The sequence below is a fragment of the Planococcus citri genome, chromosome 2 (assembly GCF_950023065.1).
Source record: "Planococcus citri chromosome 2, ihPlaCitr1.1, whole genome shotgun sequence".
NCBI classification, from domain to species: Eukaryota; Metazoa; Arthropoda; class Insecta; order Hemiptera; family Pseudococcidae; genus Planococcus; species Planococcus citri.
Window position 1 is genome coordinate 83,237,693 of NC_088678.1, and position 20,175 is coordinate 83,257,867.

Here is a 20,175-nt window from a genome sequence, read left to right on the forward strand (position 1 = left end):
CGATTTATAATGATTCTTTCGTGGAAATCCGTAATTCTTAGGTTGGTACAGTGGGTCCTTCCGTAGTTGTGGTGTTGTCATTGTATGTACTAGGCTTATTTAAGATTGCATCGAGTATCGTAATTTGTTTTCGTATAGGATTCAACGAACATTGTAATTGTACTTTTCTAAATCTGCAGCATGAGTACGTGCGATGATGAAATGTTGAGAAAAATTTCACAACTGGTTGCATTTTTTGTGAGTCATCTCGGTAATGAATGGTAAACGGTGTGATGTTTACGATCCGATGCATCGTGTCATCCTTTCCTTATTGTAGCGTTATCCGTCCGAAAAAGGAAGAAAATAACGCAACAGGCGTCGAGATTTTCACCAGAAACCAAGGTTCTTTTGCCAGATTTTTCTCACGATTACTCGTACCTACGCGTCGTCGTCGTCGTCGTGGGTCTGCAGATCTTTACATTGTGAATCATCGCGTCAAATCGCAGATTTGCAGAAACAAAATGACGAATGACCAGAATATTGTCTGTTTATTGCGCCATCGTCGTTTGTCAATATTTACGTACTCTATTCTCGACGGCGGTGTTGAGATCAAATTCATTCCATCGGAAAGTTTTTGTAAAAATCCGGTAATATCAAATTCGTGTGCCAAGTGTAATTTTTGGAAGAGTAGACGGATCATCAACGTAAAAAACACCAAAAATGGTCAAGAAAAAAAGGGTATTCCCGAGTAAAATAGATGACATGCCCCTGTTCTCGGATTTTTGACATTTTAATGAATCGTTGTTGGGCACCTTAAAAAAATATCCCCCCTTCTCCCCTCTTGGTCACAATGGCGAAAAATGTTTGAATTCACCAAAAATATATTATAGAGGAAACATAAGACCTACATTTTTTCAAACTTTTTTTGTTTGGGGGGGGGATATTGACGTAATAAAATTTTTGAAACCGCCATATCTCCAAACCTATAATTCAAGCACACGAATTTTTTTCTTCCAAAAATATGTCTGCACGAGTAATATAATTGAATGGATTTTTTTCAAATTTTTTTTCCTCTGGATGGGTCATTTTAAAAAACTCAAAAAACACTCGGGTCATTCCACCTCAATTGGACCAAGAAGTGGTAGGGGGGTTCGGCGATTTTTTTGAAATTTTTCCTGTGGAAAGACCTATCGAAGGGATGACCAATGGTGCAAATCGCAGCCGTCTAGCCCATTTTTAACAGCGGTCAGAGGGTGTCAAAGTTTTCAGTGAACCAAAAGTATCATCCATTTCAGCAGTGGATTACTCGATAACCGCGATACCTACCAAAATGGAACTTTTCCCCATAGTTAGGGATTTTGAAAGGCTTTTTGGTGATATCATAAAAATCAGTGTTGCCACTTTTTTTCGTACAAAAGTTTCGAAACGTAGTTTTCACATCGTTCCGACTCTCAAAAATTCTGAAAAAAATATATTATGGACAACTTTTTACGCTGAACAACATATTAAAAAATTGGGATGGTAACATGTTGCAAAGTTCATTTAAAAAAATTTGAAGTTTGCGAAAAAATGCGATTTTTTGATTTAAAACAAGAAACAAAGTTTTGATAGGAGAAGATGACCCATTTGACCCCTATTTTCACGTATCTGTTGAAAAAGTTGAAAAACCCCTTTCACTCGATGAAATGAACTCCTCACAAAAAAATCAAAATTCGAAAAGATTCAAAAAATGAACGAATTTTTGATTTTTTGTTGCGAGTGTAATTTTTATCAACTTTTTCATGAAATACGTCAGAAAGAGGTCCACATAAGACAACTGAAAAAGTTTAAACTTTTTTTGGCGTTTGAAATTGAAAATTGAATTTTTTCGAATTTTGATTTTTTTATGAGGAGTTAATTTCATTGATTGAAAGGTCTTTTTCAACAGATACGTAAAAATAGGGGTCAAATGGGTCAACTGCACCTATGAAAACTTTTTTTCATGTTTTAAATCAAAAAATCACCTTTTTTCGCAAACTTTAAATTTTTTAAATCAACTTTGCAACATGTTACCATCCCAATTTTTTAATATAATGTTGTTCTGCATAAAAAGTTGTCCATAATATATTTTTTTCAGAATTTTTGAGAGTCTGAACGATATGAAAACTTTGTTTTGAAACTTTTCGAGTCAATTTTTTGTACGAAAAAAAGTGGCAGCACTGATTTTTATGATATCACTAAAAAGCTTTTCAAAACCCCTAACTATGGGAAACTGTTCCATTTTGGTAGGTATCGCGGTTATCGAGTAATCCACTGCTGAAATCGATGATATTTTAGGTTCACTGAAAACTTTGACACCCCCTGGCTGCCTTTAAATATGGGCTGGAGGGCTGCGATTTGCGCCATTGGTCATCCCTTCGGTAGGTCTTTCCTAAGGAAAAATTTCAAAAAAATTGCAGAACCCCCCTACCACTTCTTGGTTCAATTGACGTGGAATGACCCACTCATGATGTGTTTTTTGTGTCAAGGCACCACTAAAAAAAAGTAATTCTGCAATTTTGCATTCGGGCCTCCAAAAACAACAGGAGACCAAGACCAAACAACTTCTTGAAACTCCTATTTTGGGACCATTGGCAGTTAGGTCCCCCCCCCTCCCCCTATATTATGTACCTGGGAATACCCTATCTAAATTTTGAGTGCCCTGTTGGGGTGTTAAAGCTTCCAATTACGTTCTTTAAATTTTTATGCCCTTTAACCTTTATAACCAAAAATTTCAAATGCTCGAGTTCATTTTGAGATTTTTGGCAAATTTTTGAAAATTTGAACCATTTTTAAATTTTTTTTGTGAAATAAGTATGAATTTTTTAAACAAAGCGAACCAATGCGAATAATTTCTTCAAGTCACCTTCCACACATTTATTACAACTAGTACAGGTTGAGCTATTCTGGAGCATCCCAGCAATTTTTAAATCCTCTACAGAACTTTCAAATCGCTGAATATCATTGGTCGGAGGTGCTTATTGGGCACTCCCTCGACCTTCTAAGGTGATCATCTCGAAATTCCAGAGGGGTGAGTTCAAAAGTGAAGTTCTCTCAGAACTGATCATTGATCTTGGCCGAAGTCACGATCATCACTCGATGTTCATTGCTGCAGAAAAAATTGAGCCAATTTTTAGCTCGAACGATTTTCGAACCACCTTGTTGGCGTTATTTTACGATCAAGCGACGATGGCCTGGCAACGTGCAGCAGCCATAGCCACTAGCCAGCCGCGCCGCGTCCAAGACGTTAAACTTTTACGATCATATTGTGCAGTAACGAACGGACCGTGGCTGCGGCCGCAGCGACGACGGCGTAGTATAAATTAGTATGAGTCATACGCGGCGCAATGTATACAAACGATAAAGAAGAAAATAGAAATACTGCGACGACAAAGATAGAAGCAGAGAAATGCAGACAAAATTATACTTAGAAAAAAAGAAACACACGCATCCGAGTGTTTGGCTCGCGATTGCCGATGCCGCCGCCGAAGCCGGGTAAAAATAGTACGACGCGTAATTGGTTCAGCATTTTCTCTACATTTATCTCAGTATCCCTGTATAGGAGGTACCCTGTACCCTAGATCGAACATAGAGCAAAGTGCAAGAAGGGACATGGGCAGGGCGAAAATTTATTTCCATCGTGTAAAAAATTGTAACGTGTACGCGAATGAGTAGGATACACACAACGTACATATAATAATAAAATTGTGTTGCTATAAATGCGTCTTTAGCGCAACGTCAGCGGCGGAGAGGAGGGAAGAAGAGAGCACAGTTTGAGATATTTCAAGAGCTGTGCGCGTCCTTTTAATTTGACGCTGCTTTAGCCAAAATTTATTCTTCGCTCGCCGCTGAGGCGATACCTGCGCCAGATTATCGCCGTATTTATAAATCGGGATGACGAAGCTGTAGGCGGGAGCGTGGTCGAAGGGTATGCGTGAAGTTGAACTGTACGCCGTAATTTTACACATGTAGTCCAGTAATAAACCCGACGAATTTGTCAGGCCTTTCGCCAAAATAAATTGGAAAATGGGCGGTGATCGCCGGTGTTGGAATCACGAGTATTCTACATACGAGTTGGATCGATTTGAACGATTTTTCATCGTATTTCGAGCATTTCAATTTTCAGAAAGTTTGATGGTCTAAAGGGGTTCGGAAGGGTTGAATCAAAAAAATGGGGTGGTAGTCGTTTTCAGAGTTCTCAAAAACGTGTGAAATAATGCTCGCGCAATATTTGATATTTTTTACATTTTTACCAACATTTTTGGGCTGTGTTCCTTTCTTCCTACCCCCTCCCCCCTCTCCTCCAAGATTTTGAGAATCCCACCACGAAAGTTCATAGTTGTAAATATCGTTAAAAGGTATGGTTCGTGAATTTTTTTCAAAGCTTTTAATTACGTATAACTACAAAATTTGGAAAAGTTTTGAAAATTGTGCTTTCAAAAAATGTTCAACTGTGAACTTGGTTTCTTATTTGAATAAAGTCCCCGCTGCCCTCAAGTTATAAAAAATTGAGAAAAATGGGTGGGATCAATCAAACTTTCCATTTTTGTACACTGATGTGAAAAGAATGCTTCTGAATAACCCTCTTTGGCCTCTTTTCAAAAAAGTTGGTTGGTTTCTTGTAGTATACAGAGGTTCTCTTGGAAAAAAAAAAAAAATTGAATAAAATAAAAAGTTGAAGTTTTACAAGGGAACTTCTTGAGGTGTCCGCCTCTGATTTGAACGGGACCGCGATTTTTGGAAACAGCATGTTCTAAAACCCCTAAATCCAAATTTTCAGCTGCCCAAGTTCATTTTTCGATTTTTGGCGAATTTTTGAAAATCCAAAATTAACTATTTTGGTGATTTATGTTTTTTTTTAAAAAAAGTGCGTACTTGATCAGTAAAAATGTTCAAAATAAGTCCTAAAACTGATATTAACCCCCCCCCCCCCCATCCAAATTTCGCCATTTCCAGCCATTCTGGAGCCTCCAGTGCGATTTTTCAATTTCTCCGGAATTTTGAATTTGCTCCAGAAGGCGTGAAGATGAACTTGGGGCAGCTAAAAATCGAGTTGTGTGTTATACTCGACCTGTTTAACGAATTTATCCACATTTGAGCCGATTCTGGAGCGAACACCTCAAGAGTGGTTTTTTGACCAGCTTTTTTTCCACAAAAAAAAAATATCCAAAAATCAAAAATTTCTTGTTCGTGAGAAAATTTTTGAAATTTGCGCGAATCGCTGTATTTCGTCATTAATTAACCACACGAGAGCGAATTTCGCCATTTCCAGCCTTTCTTGGGCCTCCCTTTAATTTTTGGATATTTTTATTATCTATGAAAAATGCTGGTCAAAAACCCTCTCTTGAAGTGTCTGCTCCAGAATCGGCTCAAATATGAATAAAATCGTTAAACAGGTCGAGTATAACACACAACTCGATTTTTAGCTGCCCAACTTCATATTCACGCCTTCTGGAGCAAATTCAAAATTCTGGAGAAATTGAAAAATCGCGCTGGAGGCTCCAGAATGGCTGGAAATGGCGAAATTTGGATTGGGGGGGGGGTTATATATCAGTTTTAGGACTTATTTTGAACATTTTTATTGATCAAGTATGTACTTTTTAAAAAAAAGCATAAATCACCAAAATAGTCAATTTTGGATTTTCAAAAATTCGCCAAAAATCGAAAAGTGAACTTGGGCAGCTGAAAATTTGGATTTGGGGGTTTTAGAACATGCTCTTTCCAGAAATCGCGGTCCCGTTCAAATCAGAGGCGCGAGGCGGACACCTCAAGAGGTTCCCTTATTAGAAAAGTTTTCAAAAATTTTCTATTTCTGTTGAAAAAAATTTGATCTTTTCAAAAAAAATTTCCTTGGGCTCCCTGCAATGTTGGCCTCCTTGTATAGAAACCATGAAAGTTGAAGAAAATCAATAGAATACAAAATCAAGCGAAGTAGATGGTTATTTTTTTATTTTGAGTAAGTAATTTCTGTACCAGAATTTCTCTACAGTACCCAATAAACCCAATTTTGTATGTAAATTTAGGGTAACTCAAGTTCTACTTTATCCAGGAGGAGGGAGGGGAGGGGAGGGGAGATGAGGGTCAAAACTATCGAATAGTGCTTTTTCGAATGAAAATTGACCGAATCCCCGTAGGAATGTAAAAAGGTAAAATTTTTGAAATTTTTTTGATTTTATGGGAATTTGGGAGATTTTTTGCCTGACTTGATTTCCTGTTTGGTTTGCTATACAATTTTCAAGAATTCTTTTCATTATTTTGAAAATTGTAAGATGGATGGGGGAGGTCCAGTACTTCGTCCTCATCCACCTGCAGCCTTTTTGAAACTACATATTCACTTTTCAACGAACCGGTTTCGAAAATGGAATCTCAAGATTCTTTGGAGCGCAATGATCCCCAATTTTAAAAAAATTCACGAAATAATGGGTTTAAATATGAAGTGGCTTATGAATTATTTCAAATATCGGATCATTTTTTCGTCTCAAATGCCTTCGAACCCCTCCTCGAACTGCTCGTGTCGTTTGTTTCCTGGATTATGGAATTTTTGACAATGCTTGTGTTGGAATTTGTATCGTCTTTTTTGACCCAGAACCCTCGGTATACCTCTTCTGTGCCCGTTTTGATTTGATACGAATTATAGGATTCCTTAGTTTTACGACCTGGGGAGAAATGTAACTGAACATTGCGAGTAAGATGCGTTGCTTTGAACTGGTTTCGTGACAATTTTAACGGTCTGCTGGATATTTGGAGTATACTTTTCATCTTCTACAATAATTTCACTATACCTAGACCTACCTTAGGAGCTGTATGGCGCTAAAATGCGTTTATCTGCACGATGTGCAATGTGTACAGTAGGTAATAGTAGAGGGCTGGGTAAATGGATACCTTGTGTGCGAAAAGAGAAAGTAATACTAGCGATAGTAGGCCTATAGATTGCGTAATATGGCATGCTTCATGCCATGTCACGGGTACACTACACAACGAATGAACGAAGTATCATAGCCATAGCCATTCGAGTTGATCGAGTCCATAGTATGTCCATGAGACTGTAATGGTCCACGATATGGTACTTGGCGACGACGGCCAGTGCTTTGTTCGAAAGTCGGGGATAATGCTACGGCTATACGAGCATCTTGGCATGGCGGGCTCTCTAAAATAGCGAATAAAAAACACCACCGCGTTCAATTTAGCGTCTTTGTTTGTTCAGAATAATATACGAAGACGGAGACTATCAGCTATACTCGAATAGAGAGCAAAAAAAACCGTCGAGAAGATGGTGAAGAATTTGGGGGAAACCTCGATAGAAATTCGATTTATTTTCGCGGAGCCACATTATTGGATACAGCGTTGTTGGTTGCGAGATGTTTGGGCTTGGGCGAATAAATGAAAAGCATATGTATTGGCAAATAAGATGAAATACGCCGTATTATTATTCGAGCCCCTCGTACTTTTTGTCGCGGTGTAATATATCGAATTACGTAATTCTCGACGACGAGAGAGAGTGATTCCAAGATCGAGGGATGATGTACATATAGACATACTAGTACTAGTATATGAGGGTGGCAATGAGATGAGCCGATGGCGTGCTAATAGATTTGTTCGTTTCCGCGTATATAGACTTGGCTGGCTCTTGTGCTTTTGTGCGACAAAAACAACGACCGGTATGACTAAATAATGTGGAATTTTTCGGAACCCAGCGTATTGTATTGTTGGCCCTTTTTCTTCTGCGTATCTTTAACCTCTCGACGTCGTCGTCGTACTTCAAACACATCGTGGAATGTTCAAATATGTGCGAGGAGTCGTCTCGTCTCACAATCGGAGTACGAGCTGCTATGGTACGAGTACGAGTACAGTCATCCTTACGGTTCTCTCGGAAGTCGAAACACTCTATCGGACGATCCGTTCTTGGGAAAATTCATAAGCGTGTACGATGTAACTATTGCATAAATACCAGCGAATCGGTATCATCCCATTCTCGTATTTCGATCATCTCTGGTTATTTTTATCGTAATGACCTAACTACTCGTTGATAGTCAGATGAACAGATGATAACAATACGTATTACATATACAATGTGTAGTCCGACTCATCATCGGTCTTGGAAAATACGGTGATACCGATGTTGACTTATTTCGAGATAATCTTCCCGCCTATCTGCATCGCCATCGTGACGGTTCATTAATGAATTCTTGAAAATTGAAAGCTGTTATTCACTTTAAAGGGTAAAACGGCGCCATTACGTCGATATCTCCGAATTTTTAATTACTCGATTCGATAATTTCTAGACATTGTTTGGGTGTATCGATTCGATTTACTTGGGATTTTCGCTTAATTTTACTAGTGTACTCGTAATGTCGATTTTGGATTTCTTCGATCGGTACAGTAGGGTGGGAGGGGGGGGGGTGGAGAAGATGATTGAAAAAGTTTTCACATTTTCGGTTTACCTAATCAAATCACATAATACCAACGTTTTACGATTTGAGTCGAGTTTTCAAAAAAGTCAAGATTTTTTGCCATAGATGAGGAAGTCCTGATTGTTTTCAGGATTCCAAAGAAATCATAATGGAGTCGAAAAAAGTTCTGATTTTGTAACCAGATATTTTAAGAAGTGGTGACTTTTTGCCAGAAATTGATAAGCCCTGATTCTATTGCCGAGAAAAGATCCCAATTTTTGCCAGAAACTTGAGAAAATCTTGCTTTTTAAGTGAGAGATTCTAAAAAGTCTAATTTTTGGCTAGAAATTTTTCAAAAATTCCAAGTTTTTGTCAAAAATTTAAAAAATTTTTCAATTTTTTTCTAGATTAAAAAAAATTGTGATTTTTGTCAAAAATTGGAAAAATGCCGATTTTGTAGCCAGTAAGTGAAAAATTCAAAAGTCTCAAATTTTGTCAACATTTTTTTAGAAAAGTCGATTTTTTCCTAAAATTTAAAAAGTGTCAATTTTAATTTCGAGATTTTTTCGAATTTTGAAGCCACGTGGATTATTAATTTTTTTTTTAAAGAGACAGGAAAAATCTCAATATTGATGATTCACCTGGTACTTACTATCGTCATTTCCAGCTGATTTTTTTTTTTTTTCGATAAAAATTAGATATGTGAAAAAAATGAATTTTTTCATGTCTTTCCACCTCATTTCCTGTTGAAAATTGATTTCGACTCTTTTTTTTTTTTTTGATAATATTTTATCTGAAACGGAAAATTTTGTGGACGAGATACTTACGGACAACACACTTTTTATCTCAAATTTTCGACGTCATCTTTCAGTGAAAAAAAAAAGGTGGTCAAAAATTGGCTCATATCAGCGCTCGTGTTTATCTATTTCCGTAAAAGCGCGATTTCGTACTCGGATGGACACGATTGGACGACAGCAGGGATAGTGTGGATATGACGATGTGGTTGTTCCATTTCCAGGAGTTGATTAGTTTATCATGCCAAAATACTCGAATTATTTCACAGTGACAGTCGCGTTGGATGGAGTGGAGGTATGACTAATTGCACGTGTATGCATATCAGCGTACACCTCACACATGTTTTTCTTTTATTTGTATATTTATAAAATGAGTCGTGGCGATAGTGTGTGAGATTTTGAATACCTTTTTCGGAATCGTTGGCCCAGTCATTATACGAGTACGTCGCGTCTATAATATAGAGATACCCAGAGTTCGCATACTTGTTGAAGGGATTCTCGGGAAGGAAGCTACACAGTCACTAGAGATGTCCTGTTGTGTACCGTATGATTCATTTGATCGAACTTCCGAAATCATTGATGTTTGAATTCCACGTGGTTTTCGTCATTGGCCAGATTATTCTTAATTTGCCGACGCGACGTACGAAATTTGTGCGGTGATTAAAGTGATGGACGATTTATTTGTATTGTGTATGGGAGTGTATACGAAAGACGGGATAATTGGCGTAATTTTTCTCCACCTTGCGATTTCAATTTTAATCCTCGTCTGTGCTCAATGGATGTTTGTATTTGTAGAATGTAGTGTGTACCACTTGGTGCACGATATGCTTATCCTCGATCTACGATGAAGAATGCAGTAGGCAATTTGCATTTTGTTTTTTTAAAGGATTTTCTCACCCTCGTTTGACAGTCCTGTAACACGAGGAAGGGGAAGATGTATTGTTAGTCATTTTGAACTGCTGTGAGAAGACAAATTGTAGCCATTCTCCGAGCAACATTCAAAATCAGATGCAGTTGGAAAATTCTGCCTTTCTGAAAATGTCGAGGAATTTGGCAATTTTCGCTCCAAAATTAGCTAGGGAACTTTGAAAAGCTTTCGTGAATTATTAAAAAAAAGCCATGGATATAATTTTGCAAAAAGTGACTTCTGATTGCCCAACGTTCCAAAAATTCTGCTTTTATTTGCTAAAATTACCACAGGTGAATTCTAGCCTATTATTTTTTGAAACTTACTTACTAAAGAACATTTTTTTTTTTTTTTTTTTTTTTGCAAAAATTGATGAAAAAAGGTTTCCAAAATTGATGAAGAAAATTCTATTTTTTTTTTGCCAAAATATTGCGGAATCCTGTACATTTTACCCCAAAAATTTCAATTTTTTTAGCATTGATTGCCAAAAATTATCTACGACGAATTCTGTTTTTTTTCTTTTTTTTTGTAAAAAATACGCTAAAAAATCGAATGTTTTGCAAAAATTATCCAAAAACATTGCTTATTTGCCAAAGCTACGCACAAATTTCTATTTTTGACAAAATTTCCAAAAAAACTTTTTTATAAGAATTTCAGAAAAGTTCCTTGATCGTTTTGCCAAAGTTCCTAAAACTGTAATACAGCCAAAAATTCTTCATTTTTGGCGAGAGTTGCCATAAAAGCTTGCCTTTTCTGCCAAAATTACTTGAAATTGTGTTTGTTTTTGCTGAATTGCCAAAAAGTCCAGTTTTTACCAAAATTGCAAAAATGAATAATTCTACTTTTTTTGGTAAAAATTGCCAAAAATTCCACACTTAGTGTTTTCAGATATCTAGAAATTCCACCATTTGCCAAAATTGCCAAAAATTCTCCTGATTTTTTTCGCAAAAGTAAATACAAATTTCACTTCTTTGACAAAAGCATTACTACTTTATGAGTATTTTTTTTTTTTGAAAAATTGCTTCAAAAAAATTCAAATTTTTTGGCAAATGAGGAAAATTTTACTATTTTACTTTTTTGAGCAAAATTGTCGAGAAATTCGCCATAAAAATGCTAAAAAATTTCAATTTTCAAAAAAATGAGAAAAATTGAATTTTTTGCAAAAATTTCTGAAAATTTTACTTCTGCTAAAATTGTTGAAAAATTAAGAGCAAAATTGCCTAAAGAAAACATTTTTTTTGAAAAAATGCTATCAAATTTCAATCTTTGGCAAAATAAGAAAAATTTGGTTTTTTTACGAAAATTTCTAAAAATTCTACTTTTGTCAAAATTGTTAATGTTATGATCAAAATTGTCAAAAAATACATTTTTTTTTTTTTGAAAAGTGCTGAAAAAATTCAAATTTTTTGTCAAATGAGAAAAATTCTACTTTTTTTTGATATTTTTTAGTTCTCTTTGAAAATGAAAGAATATTGTTTAGCCTTAAGAAATGTTTTGAAATTCGGTTCCTTTTTCGATCGTGATGGTGGACAAAAATCATGCAAAACGTTATGTCCAATTTTTAAAATTTTGAGCAACATTCAGTTTCAAAACATCCGAGTCAGTTTTTACTGTTTAGTTGTGCCAGTGAATGCTGATGCAGTATTGAGAGACTGAGGGGATTTGAACCTTTTTGTCTTTAAAACTTTGTGGAGTGGAAAATCTTGAGCTTTCATCGAAGGTCGTTTCGATGATCACAATGTTTTGCTCCAATTGGTCTTTCTTTCGACAACCACACACCAATACATTCAATACTGCCTGTTACACATTATTATTGCAATGTCTTCGTACATTGCAATAATACTGTTATGCTTAAAAGAGACTGTTTTCTTTCGTTTTTCGCTATTGTACAATTGTACAATGTTGAAAAGAAAAAAAACCATAACGTAATTTCAATAATAATACGAATATTACTAGGTGAATTTGTAATTGTATCGGTATTTTGTGAAATAAGTATGAATGTACAGATTGTAGTATGTAAACAGTTGTATATGACCCTGCACCCTGCCTCCTGCGCTTTCTCGCGGTCTTCGATTGAAGATGGAATAGATGCATTATAAATGCATAATATTACGATTATACATACATAAATACAAATTACGCTGGCGTAAAAAGACGATGATTGTGATTACTACTACAATCGCACTACTATCACGTTTGCTGTTATTACGTCATGTACGTGGCGTTTTTAAAGTGTAGTCGTGTGTACTGTGTACTGTGTAGTTGATCGGTGATTATGCGCTTGTACGGGTGTGTGAGTCATTGCGCGGATGGGATGATGGCGCGGGGGGTATGACGGCGCAGACACCAAGACCGCGAACAGCTCGCTGCCAATAACCAGACAATAACACAACACATTGTGCGTACCACTGCCACAGCTACAACAGCTTACAGCTCTGTATGCTCTACAGTCACTAACTCACTAGTCACTTTAGTTAGTCGCATTCCTCGCGTTTGACTTGGCATTTCTGGCTGCCTTCAGCAGTTCTCAGTTCGATTTGAGAGAGTTCGCGTTTACGTTTTTTCATCTTCTTTTAGTTCGTTAGTTATCCATAGTGACTAGTTCTCTGGGTTCTCTACTTCTCTAGTGCTTTCTGATGATGAATTGATGAAGCCACATGCCTGTTGAGTGTCGCGTTAATAGTTTTGTCTCGTGATTGATCGAAATACTCGCGTTTTTACTCGGACGTGGTGAATTTTGTACCGTACCTACTTAACACATTGTGTAAATGATCTCTAGTTCGAGTGCTCTGACGCGATTTGATACGATTTAGCCAGCGATCCTTTGCTCAATTTGAGGCATCGTTGGAGTAAAACTCGAGAGTGTGGTTCGCCAACTTTGTTTGAATGATTCTCGATATCATAGAAGTGGATTTACAACACAAAGCTAAGATGAGGAAGTCGCCTTGTCTGGTGTTGTCGTTGACACCTCCGCCGATGACTTGGAGGAGATCTAGTATGTTGAATTTTTTTGTCATTTACCATATTTTTACAGAACTAGTTTTAGATTGAATTTCGCGAAATGGTCTCTGGACTAGTGTGTTTGATGCTGCACTGCTGCAGAGATGTGTGAGAGAGTTTTTGAGCAAGCATGTGCTGTGTGTCTCAAATTACCATCCTGATATTGTGAATTTTTGCTGGATTGTTGATAACTTTAGTCCTATTTTGAATTTGTTCAGAGTGCTTTTTGTAATGCTTCCGCCCTTGCCCTCTGGAGCTAAAGGAGACGTGCATTTTTGGGAGTGATCAGAGGGTTTTTGAACAAATGTCTCACAGTGATCCCTCAAATGTACTCTGAAGATTGGCCAATGATTATGAGACTGGTAAAGTGGTGACTGCAGATCATAAGTCTTCCTTTCCACTCCTTAAAAATGGGTTTCAAACATTTTTTTATAGTCCTGCGAAGATTTAGCAAAAATATTATTTAGTTTTTCTTCGAAAATAGGCACATTTTCCACGTGTCATGTTGTATGCTTTAAACTCGAGGTTATCGTAGGTACATTATTAGTAAGCTTACGAGACGATGGTATGAAATAAGGCGAAAAACACGCAGGTTTCGTGTTTATACTACAACAACTATGACTCAACACCTCGAGTTATGGCAGCCTTCGGCCGTCTTAATGCCTTATTTACCTAGCACAAGTATGTATCGATAATTACTGAAATTTCCTATTCATGGGCATTAGGCATACGCATACTTGGGTATTCTCCCATGTGTCCTATGGTGTCTTTGGAATGAGAAATGTACTTCACTTACATCTGCTTGGGTATTCGGTAAAGATGTCGTAAAATGTCTGTGCTGTGAGAACCCAACCCGAGGAGCGAGGATGGTTGAACAAAAGGCTAGTAAGTAAAAAAAGCTGTGGTTCCTGCCGAACAATAGTAAAACGGCCTGTGTGTATTCATCTGTAGGCTTTAAAGATGGTTGGAGTGAGATAAAGAGACGAAAAATAAATGATATGTAGAAAAAGGAAACAACATCGTGGAACGTGGAACCGGTTTGTCGAGGTATTTTTTTGAGACTTGATGGGCCGTTGCCGCATCTTGGACCGTAGTGATGCTGGTTTGGCGTGTGCTGCAATAGTAGTACGAGTACCTGTGATACTAGTCTCGTCTTAGGAGATTTTTATACGTCCAGTGATTGGAAACTCTGTAGTGTGGCTACTTTTGAGAAAACTGCACTATTTCTCTTTAACTAAGAGTGTGAAGCGAATTTTAAAGTTTCATTTTGGTCGATGGTCATCCTTTGAAAGATAGAAAATGATGTGAAACGTCTCTCCGTGGGCACGATCCTCTCAGCACATTGAAAAGTCTCCTGCCCACCAATTATTTGACTTGTTTTGGTCATTCTTTGAAAGATAGAAAATGATGTGAAACGTCTCTCCGAGCGCATTGAAAAGTCCCCTGTCCACCAATAATAATAATTTGATTCCTCAACTTGCAAATTTGACGTTTTTCATCGATGATGCAGACACTAATGTAACTTTGTATTTTTTGTTTGTTTGCAGGCGGTCACAAAGAGTTCCATCGAAGACACAAAGAACTGTGCGAAAACACGCTGTTACCGGCGCCGAACGACGCGACCAGCATCGGCGGCTCGACAACCACCGGCTCATCGTCGGTGTGCTGCGATTCGTCGTCCGGCGACAGGAGTCATTTGCCAGCCACCGAAGACATCGCTGCTTCCAAAGACGATCGACATCAGACGGATATCGATAGCCATCCGGCCTCCAGAGTGTTGCCGTACTTATATTTAGGTAATGCCAAAGACGCGGCTGATTTGAGCCTGTTGCAAAGGCTCGGAATCACCAGAGTATTAAATGTGACCTCGCAAATACCCGGATACCACGAACAGAGCGGCATCACGTACAAGCAGCTGCCGGCCAACGATTCCGGTCACCAGAATCTGAAGCAGTACTTTGAACAAGCGTTTGAGTTTATCGGTGAGTGTCTTTTTTTTTGCTGTTTATAGAATACTTTAGCGATATTTTGTACTTAGTAGTGATTACTGAAGATGAGGCTGGAGGTGTTTTGGAAGCCTCATTATGTTGTTTTAGAATGGGGCAATTGAGAATATATGCGTGATTCAAAAATGTTTGCGTACAGCCCTTAGAATAACCACGCTCTGCTACCAAATGCGGAAATTTTCAACCTTAATACCTTAGTTGCTGCAAAATGTTGCTTGTTGATTCTTTAAAAGTTGATAAATGGGGTAAAACAGGGAAATGTGTGAATTGTTTCCACGCTCTGCTACCAAATATGGAAATTCTCGTGTTTTACCAGTCTAAAGGGTGAACTTGACTGGACATTGCTGAATAATGTTGATTTTTGGCCTTTTGAAAGCCGATTCTTTGAGAAATAATAGACCCACAATTCGGAGCTTTGTGAATTCCAACCATGCTCTGCTACCAAATGTGAAAATTTTCAGTTTCACCAGCTTGGGGTTTTTTGGTGTTTGAAAAGATGACCTTTTTGAAGAAAAATGTGAGCCTTGGTCTAAAAGTTGTGTTAGTTGTAACCACGCTCTGCTACCAAATGTGAAAATTCTCTGTTTTCCCAGCTTGATGGACAAATGAAACGGAATATTATTGAGAAAATGTGTTTTCAGTCCTTACAAAACTAATTTTTTGAGAAACAATGGGCTTCACAACCCCCTTTGGTTTGTAGATTGTAACCACGCTCTGCTACCAGATGTGAAAATTTTCAGTTTACCCAGTTTGAATACTGAACAGAAATGCGCAATTAAATAAAAGAGTGATTTTTAATACTTGGAAAGCTGATTTATTGGGAAGTAATGGTCTTACAATAATTCAGAATTTTGTTGATTATAACCACGCTCTGCTACCAAATGTGAAAATTTTCGGTTTTACCAGCTGGGTGTTTTTTAAAGCTTGAAAAGACGACCTTTTTGAAGAACAGAAAATGAGCCTTGGTCTAAAAGTTGTATTGGTTGTAACCACGCTCTGCTACCAAATATGAAAAGTTTCAGTTTGACCAGCTTGATTTTCGGATTGATCGGTATCAAATTTGATATGTATTTTCAACATTAGACTTTCTCTACTTTTGCGATCTTCTCCTCCCTCCTTATTTTGGAGGATGTAAGATTTTGAGCAAAATCGAAGGACTCCAGGTGAAAATTGAAGTGAATTGAGATGAAATAATCTGCAAGTGTCGTGTCATGAGATTGACTGGTGTGTTCCCCTGCCTTTTTTTGGAAAATTCGTACAAATTGAGAAATGGAAGTTCTGAAGTGTGATGAGGAAGAAATTCGAGCAGCAAATTCTATACTTTAGAATTTTTCAAGTGACCAGATTCCATTGAGTTCTCCCCCCCCCCCCCCTTTCGTTGAACGAGTTCACCACTTCACGTGGTTATGAATCGATAAGTATTATAAAAATTCGCGAAATACTATAAATCGAATGAGAATAATACGCGAGTAATCGTTTTTTCAAATAACTCGTATAGCGTCATCGATATGTTACGTGGTGAATCATTGGACTGATTCGACGACGCACATTTATGTACTTCTTATATGTTATGTCGATGGTACGTCGTACGTCTATACGTAATACGTAGAGTTATTTTATCGGGCGCCTTTGGCTGAAATTGATACACGACGACGACGATTTGCTGCGTTTCGTCTACTCGTATCGATATCCTATAGGCGATTTTGGCGACAATAAATAATTGCCGCAGATGCGAAGAATGCAGCGCGACGATGACGCTCACGATCAACTGGTGGCGGTGGCGGTGGCGATGGCGATGGTGATTCAAGTTGCGAGCGTGTGTCTTTGGGCGTGTGTGCGAGTATAATCATCTCTGTGGATGACCTAGCAAGGTAAACTGGAAATGACTGCATATAAAAATGGCTTATAGCGAGCACACGTTTCAAGTATGCGCGTTTAGTAGTAGGAAAAGTCACTTTTGCCCCCCTCCCCTCCTTCCCGTCTTCTTGCTTCGTCGTCCATCGTCTTCTCTGGTTGCTTCCTTGTTTCTGGTCTGGTTGACGAGTTGGTTGAGGTTGATGAATGATTGAGTTGGAGTTTGGCGGCGGTGACGATGGTGGTCGTGGTCGTGGTCAATTTTGGCGACCACTACTGGCGTGCCATTATGATTAGGAGCTAAGTATGCTGTAAAAATTGTCCTGTTCCTCGTTGACTCTCCTCACACTGCCTGCTCTGTTTTTTCAGTCTCGTTGTGTTTTGTTTCCATGTCATTGAGACTGAATGCTGAGATCACTTACTCACGAATTACATACGTTGTTATCGATAATTTTGCGGTGGACGTTTAATTGCTTTAATAATTATTTGCGGAGATGATAATTTCAAAGACTAATCGCTGCTGGTTTCCTGGAAGTGGAAACGCATCGATGAAGCATGTGCTACGATATCCCCATCTCCATCCCATGTGGTGTGTGATACCTTACCTGTTCTTACATATGTCAGTTAGGGAGATACGTAGCATATTTTAATGTATGTAATTCACATGTGCTACCTGAGTATTAGGCAACAAATGCTGATAAGGGATAATGACTAACGCCATCGCCATCGAGTCGGGCAAATAATTTTATCACGCGTTTGTAATTTTAATTGCTAATTAATGTATACGTATACGTAAGTAAAAGTATGCATATGTTCGAGAAGATGATAAGAAAATAAAGGTCGAAGGCTGCGGCCACGAATGGAGGACATACAGTACAGTATACACAATCAATCGCATGGATGGCGGTGCGGTAAAGTGAGAATTTCTTTTTAGTACATTGGCAATACATAAGTACATACACACGAGTATATTGCCTATACGAATACGTAGGTCAGAGGTACTCAACTTCTTATACGTACTATCTCCTCGTATTATCGTATTCGTATATGTAATTTATGTGACTGTACGTTAGTGTGTGTTTGACGATTTGAGAATGACTCATACTCATAGCGATATCAGTGCACCGGTCGAGTGGGGTGGAAACGACAGCGGAGGCGCTGGAGAGTGGAGAGTTGAAATTTTTTCCAAGTTATGCGGCCGTCCACTCGTCCGCCTGCCTGTGTTTAATAATGCTGCCTGCTATCAAAATAGTGACTAAGAATTTTCGCATTTGTAGTGTTGTTCGTTTGGTGTGAATGGCGATCGACGACGATGGTGTGGCGAATAGTCAGGTATTAGGTGTACTTGAACAACCGCTATCAGCAGAAGCGTTTACCTGCGCCATTTTATCGCCCAGGAAGGACGTTTACGGGTATTTTTTTTAGTATTTTTTTTTTTCTTCTGCGGTAAATTACGTTGTATACGTAATTTTGTACAGGTACTACGTAGAGCTAGAGAGGTACTTTATCGCCATCGCGCGGCACAGCTCAGGTTTTTGATGATCACTCGAGAATCGAGATGGATGGGATTTTTTTTCTCTTTTTGTAGCTCGTTATCCGGTTTGCGGCCGATGACTCAAACCAGCTTGCGAATTTAGTCGGAAAATTGTATAGTTACGTATCGTAAAGAGGTGCTTGTGGTAGAGAGGAAGGGAAGTTGTCGAGTTGACTGAAATTTACTGACGTCGTCGCGAAGATGGAGCACTTTTCGTGGAATTAAGCGGGATAGAGGGGTCGAATCAGAAAAGTTGAGTCAAATATTCGTATTCAGAGTTCCCAAAATCCTATTAAACCATATGTTACTAGATTTTTTGAATGTTCGTGAAATTTAATGGGTGCTTATGAGAGACTTGGAGGGATCGAATCAAAAAAATGAGTTGATATTCGTATTTAGCGTTCTCAGAAATATAGGAAACCATATGTCACACGATATTTGAATTTTTTGGTATTTTCAGTGAAATTTTGGAGCTTTGTACCCCCCCCCCCCCCAAATATTTTGCAAATCCCTTCAAGAAAAGTTCGTGGTTGTAAATATCTTGGAGATGTATGCTTTCTAATTATTTTTTTTTTTTATTATTAAATTATAGCTACAAAATTCAACAAGTTTTTGAAGAAAAATTGGCAAAATAATAGTCCGGCATATGACAATAGGAGTAATTGCACCCCCCCCCCACGCCAATCCTCCGGGACAACTTTTTTCTTAACGGGGACATCCTAAGGAACATTTTAAAGCAAACTTGACCAAAAAAAAAGTTGGCCTTACTTACAAAATGGCGGCCATTTTAAGTGACAGGTCAGCCGAAATCACAGATTTTGCGTTTCAACATAGAATTTGCACGAAATTTTTCAAACTTTACAAAGGTAGATCGAAAGATCATGCAAAAATTTATCACCTGTCAAAATTTCAAGTGCTAAAGTGCGTTTTTCGATTTTTGGTGAATTTTTGAAAATCTAATTTAGCCCAAAAAGGAGGGAAAAACTCAAAATTTTACCAAATTGACCAAGAAAGCTGAAATTTGGGATATACCCTATTTTCGACATGCCAAATCGACTGGAAACTGTTTCAAACAGTTTTGAGCAGCTCTGGAGCCTCCAGCAGATTTTTAAAACTCGAAATTCCCACAAAATTCCATCAAATTTATTCTAAAAACCAATTTCAATACGCTAAGAAGTACTACAGGCGAATTTCAAGTCGTTTTGTAGCCTCCACCAATTTTTTGACAATTCCTGAATCCTCCAGCAGATTTTTGAAACTTTAAATTTTCACAAAATTTCATCAAATGGAGATGGAAAGCTGAAATTTATTCGACATTCCAATTTTAACTACCACTGAATACAACTGCAGGCGGGTTCAAGTCATTTTAGGGGCTCCAGCGACTTTTTTTTAAAAATTACTGGAGCCTCCAGCAGATTTTTGAAACTCTTGGAAAAATTGGTCATGAAATTCGTTCAGAAAAAATTTCTCTTGAGAGATTATGCTCAGTTATGAGGGTTTGGAAAGACACTGAGAGGTCGAATACGGAAAATTGATAGATATTCGAACTCAGTGATCTGAAATTAGTGAAAATCAACATGTCTCATCGCATTTTCATCATTTTTTGACTTTTTTCAAAATGTTGGGGAAGGGGGGCTTGGAGGGGCAGTTAGGGGTTTTGTCCAAAAAATTGGTAGGTAAATATTTAAAATCA

General features: G+C 37.9%; 1 protein-coding gene across 7 annotated transcripts in view; it reads left to right on the top strand.

The window, feature by feature from the left end:
* LOC135838074 (proton-coupled zinc antiporter SLC30A9, mitochondrial-like) overlaps positions 1–20,175 on the top strand; it is a 73,379-nt gene that overhangs the window by 42,967 nt on the left and 10,237 nt on the right. For all 7 annotated transcript variants that reach the window (XM_065353618.1, XM_065353619.1, XM_065353617.1 and 4 more), the window contains one exon: positions 14,636–15,070. In XM_065353618.1, the coding sequence (XP_065209690.1) occupies positions 14,636–15,070 (435 nt within the window). The remainder of the gene's footprint in view (positions 1–14,635; positions 15,071–20,175) is intronic.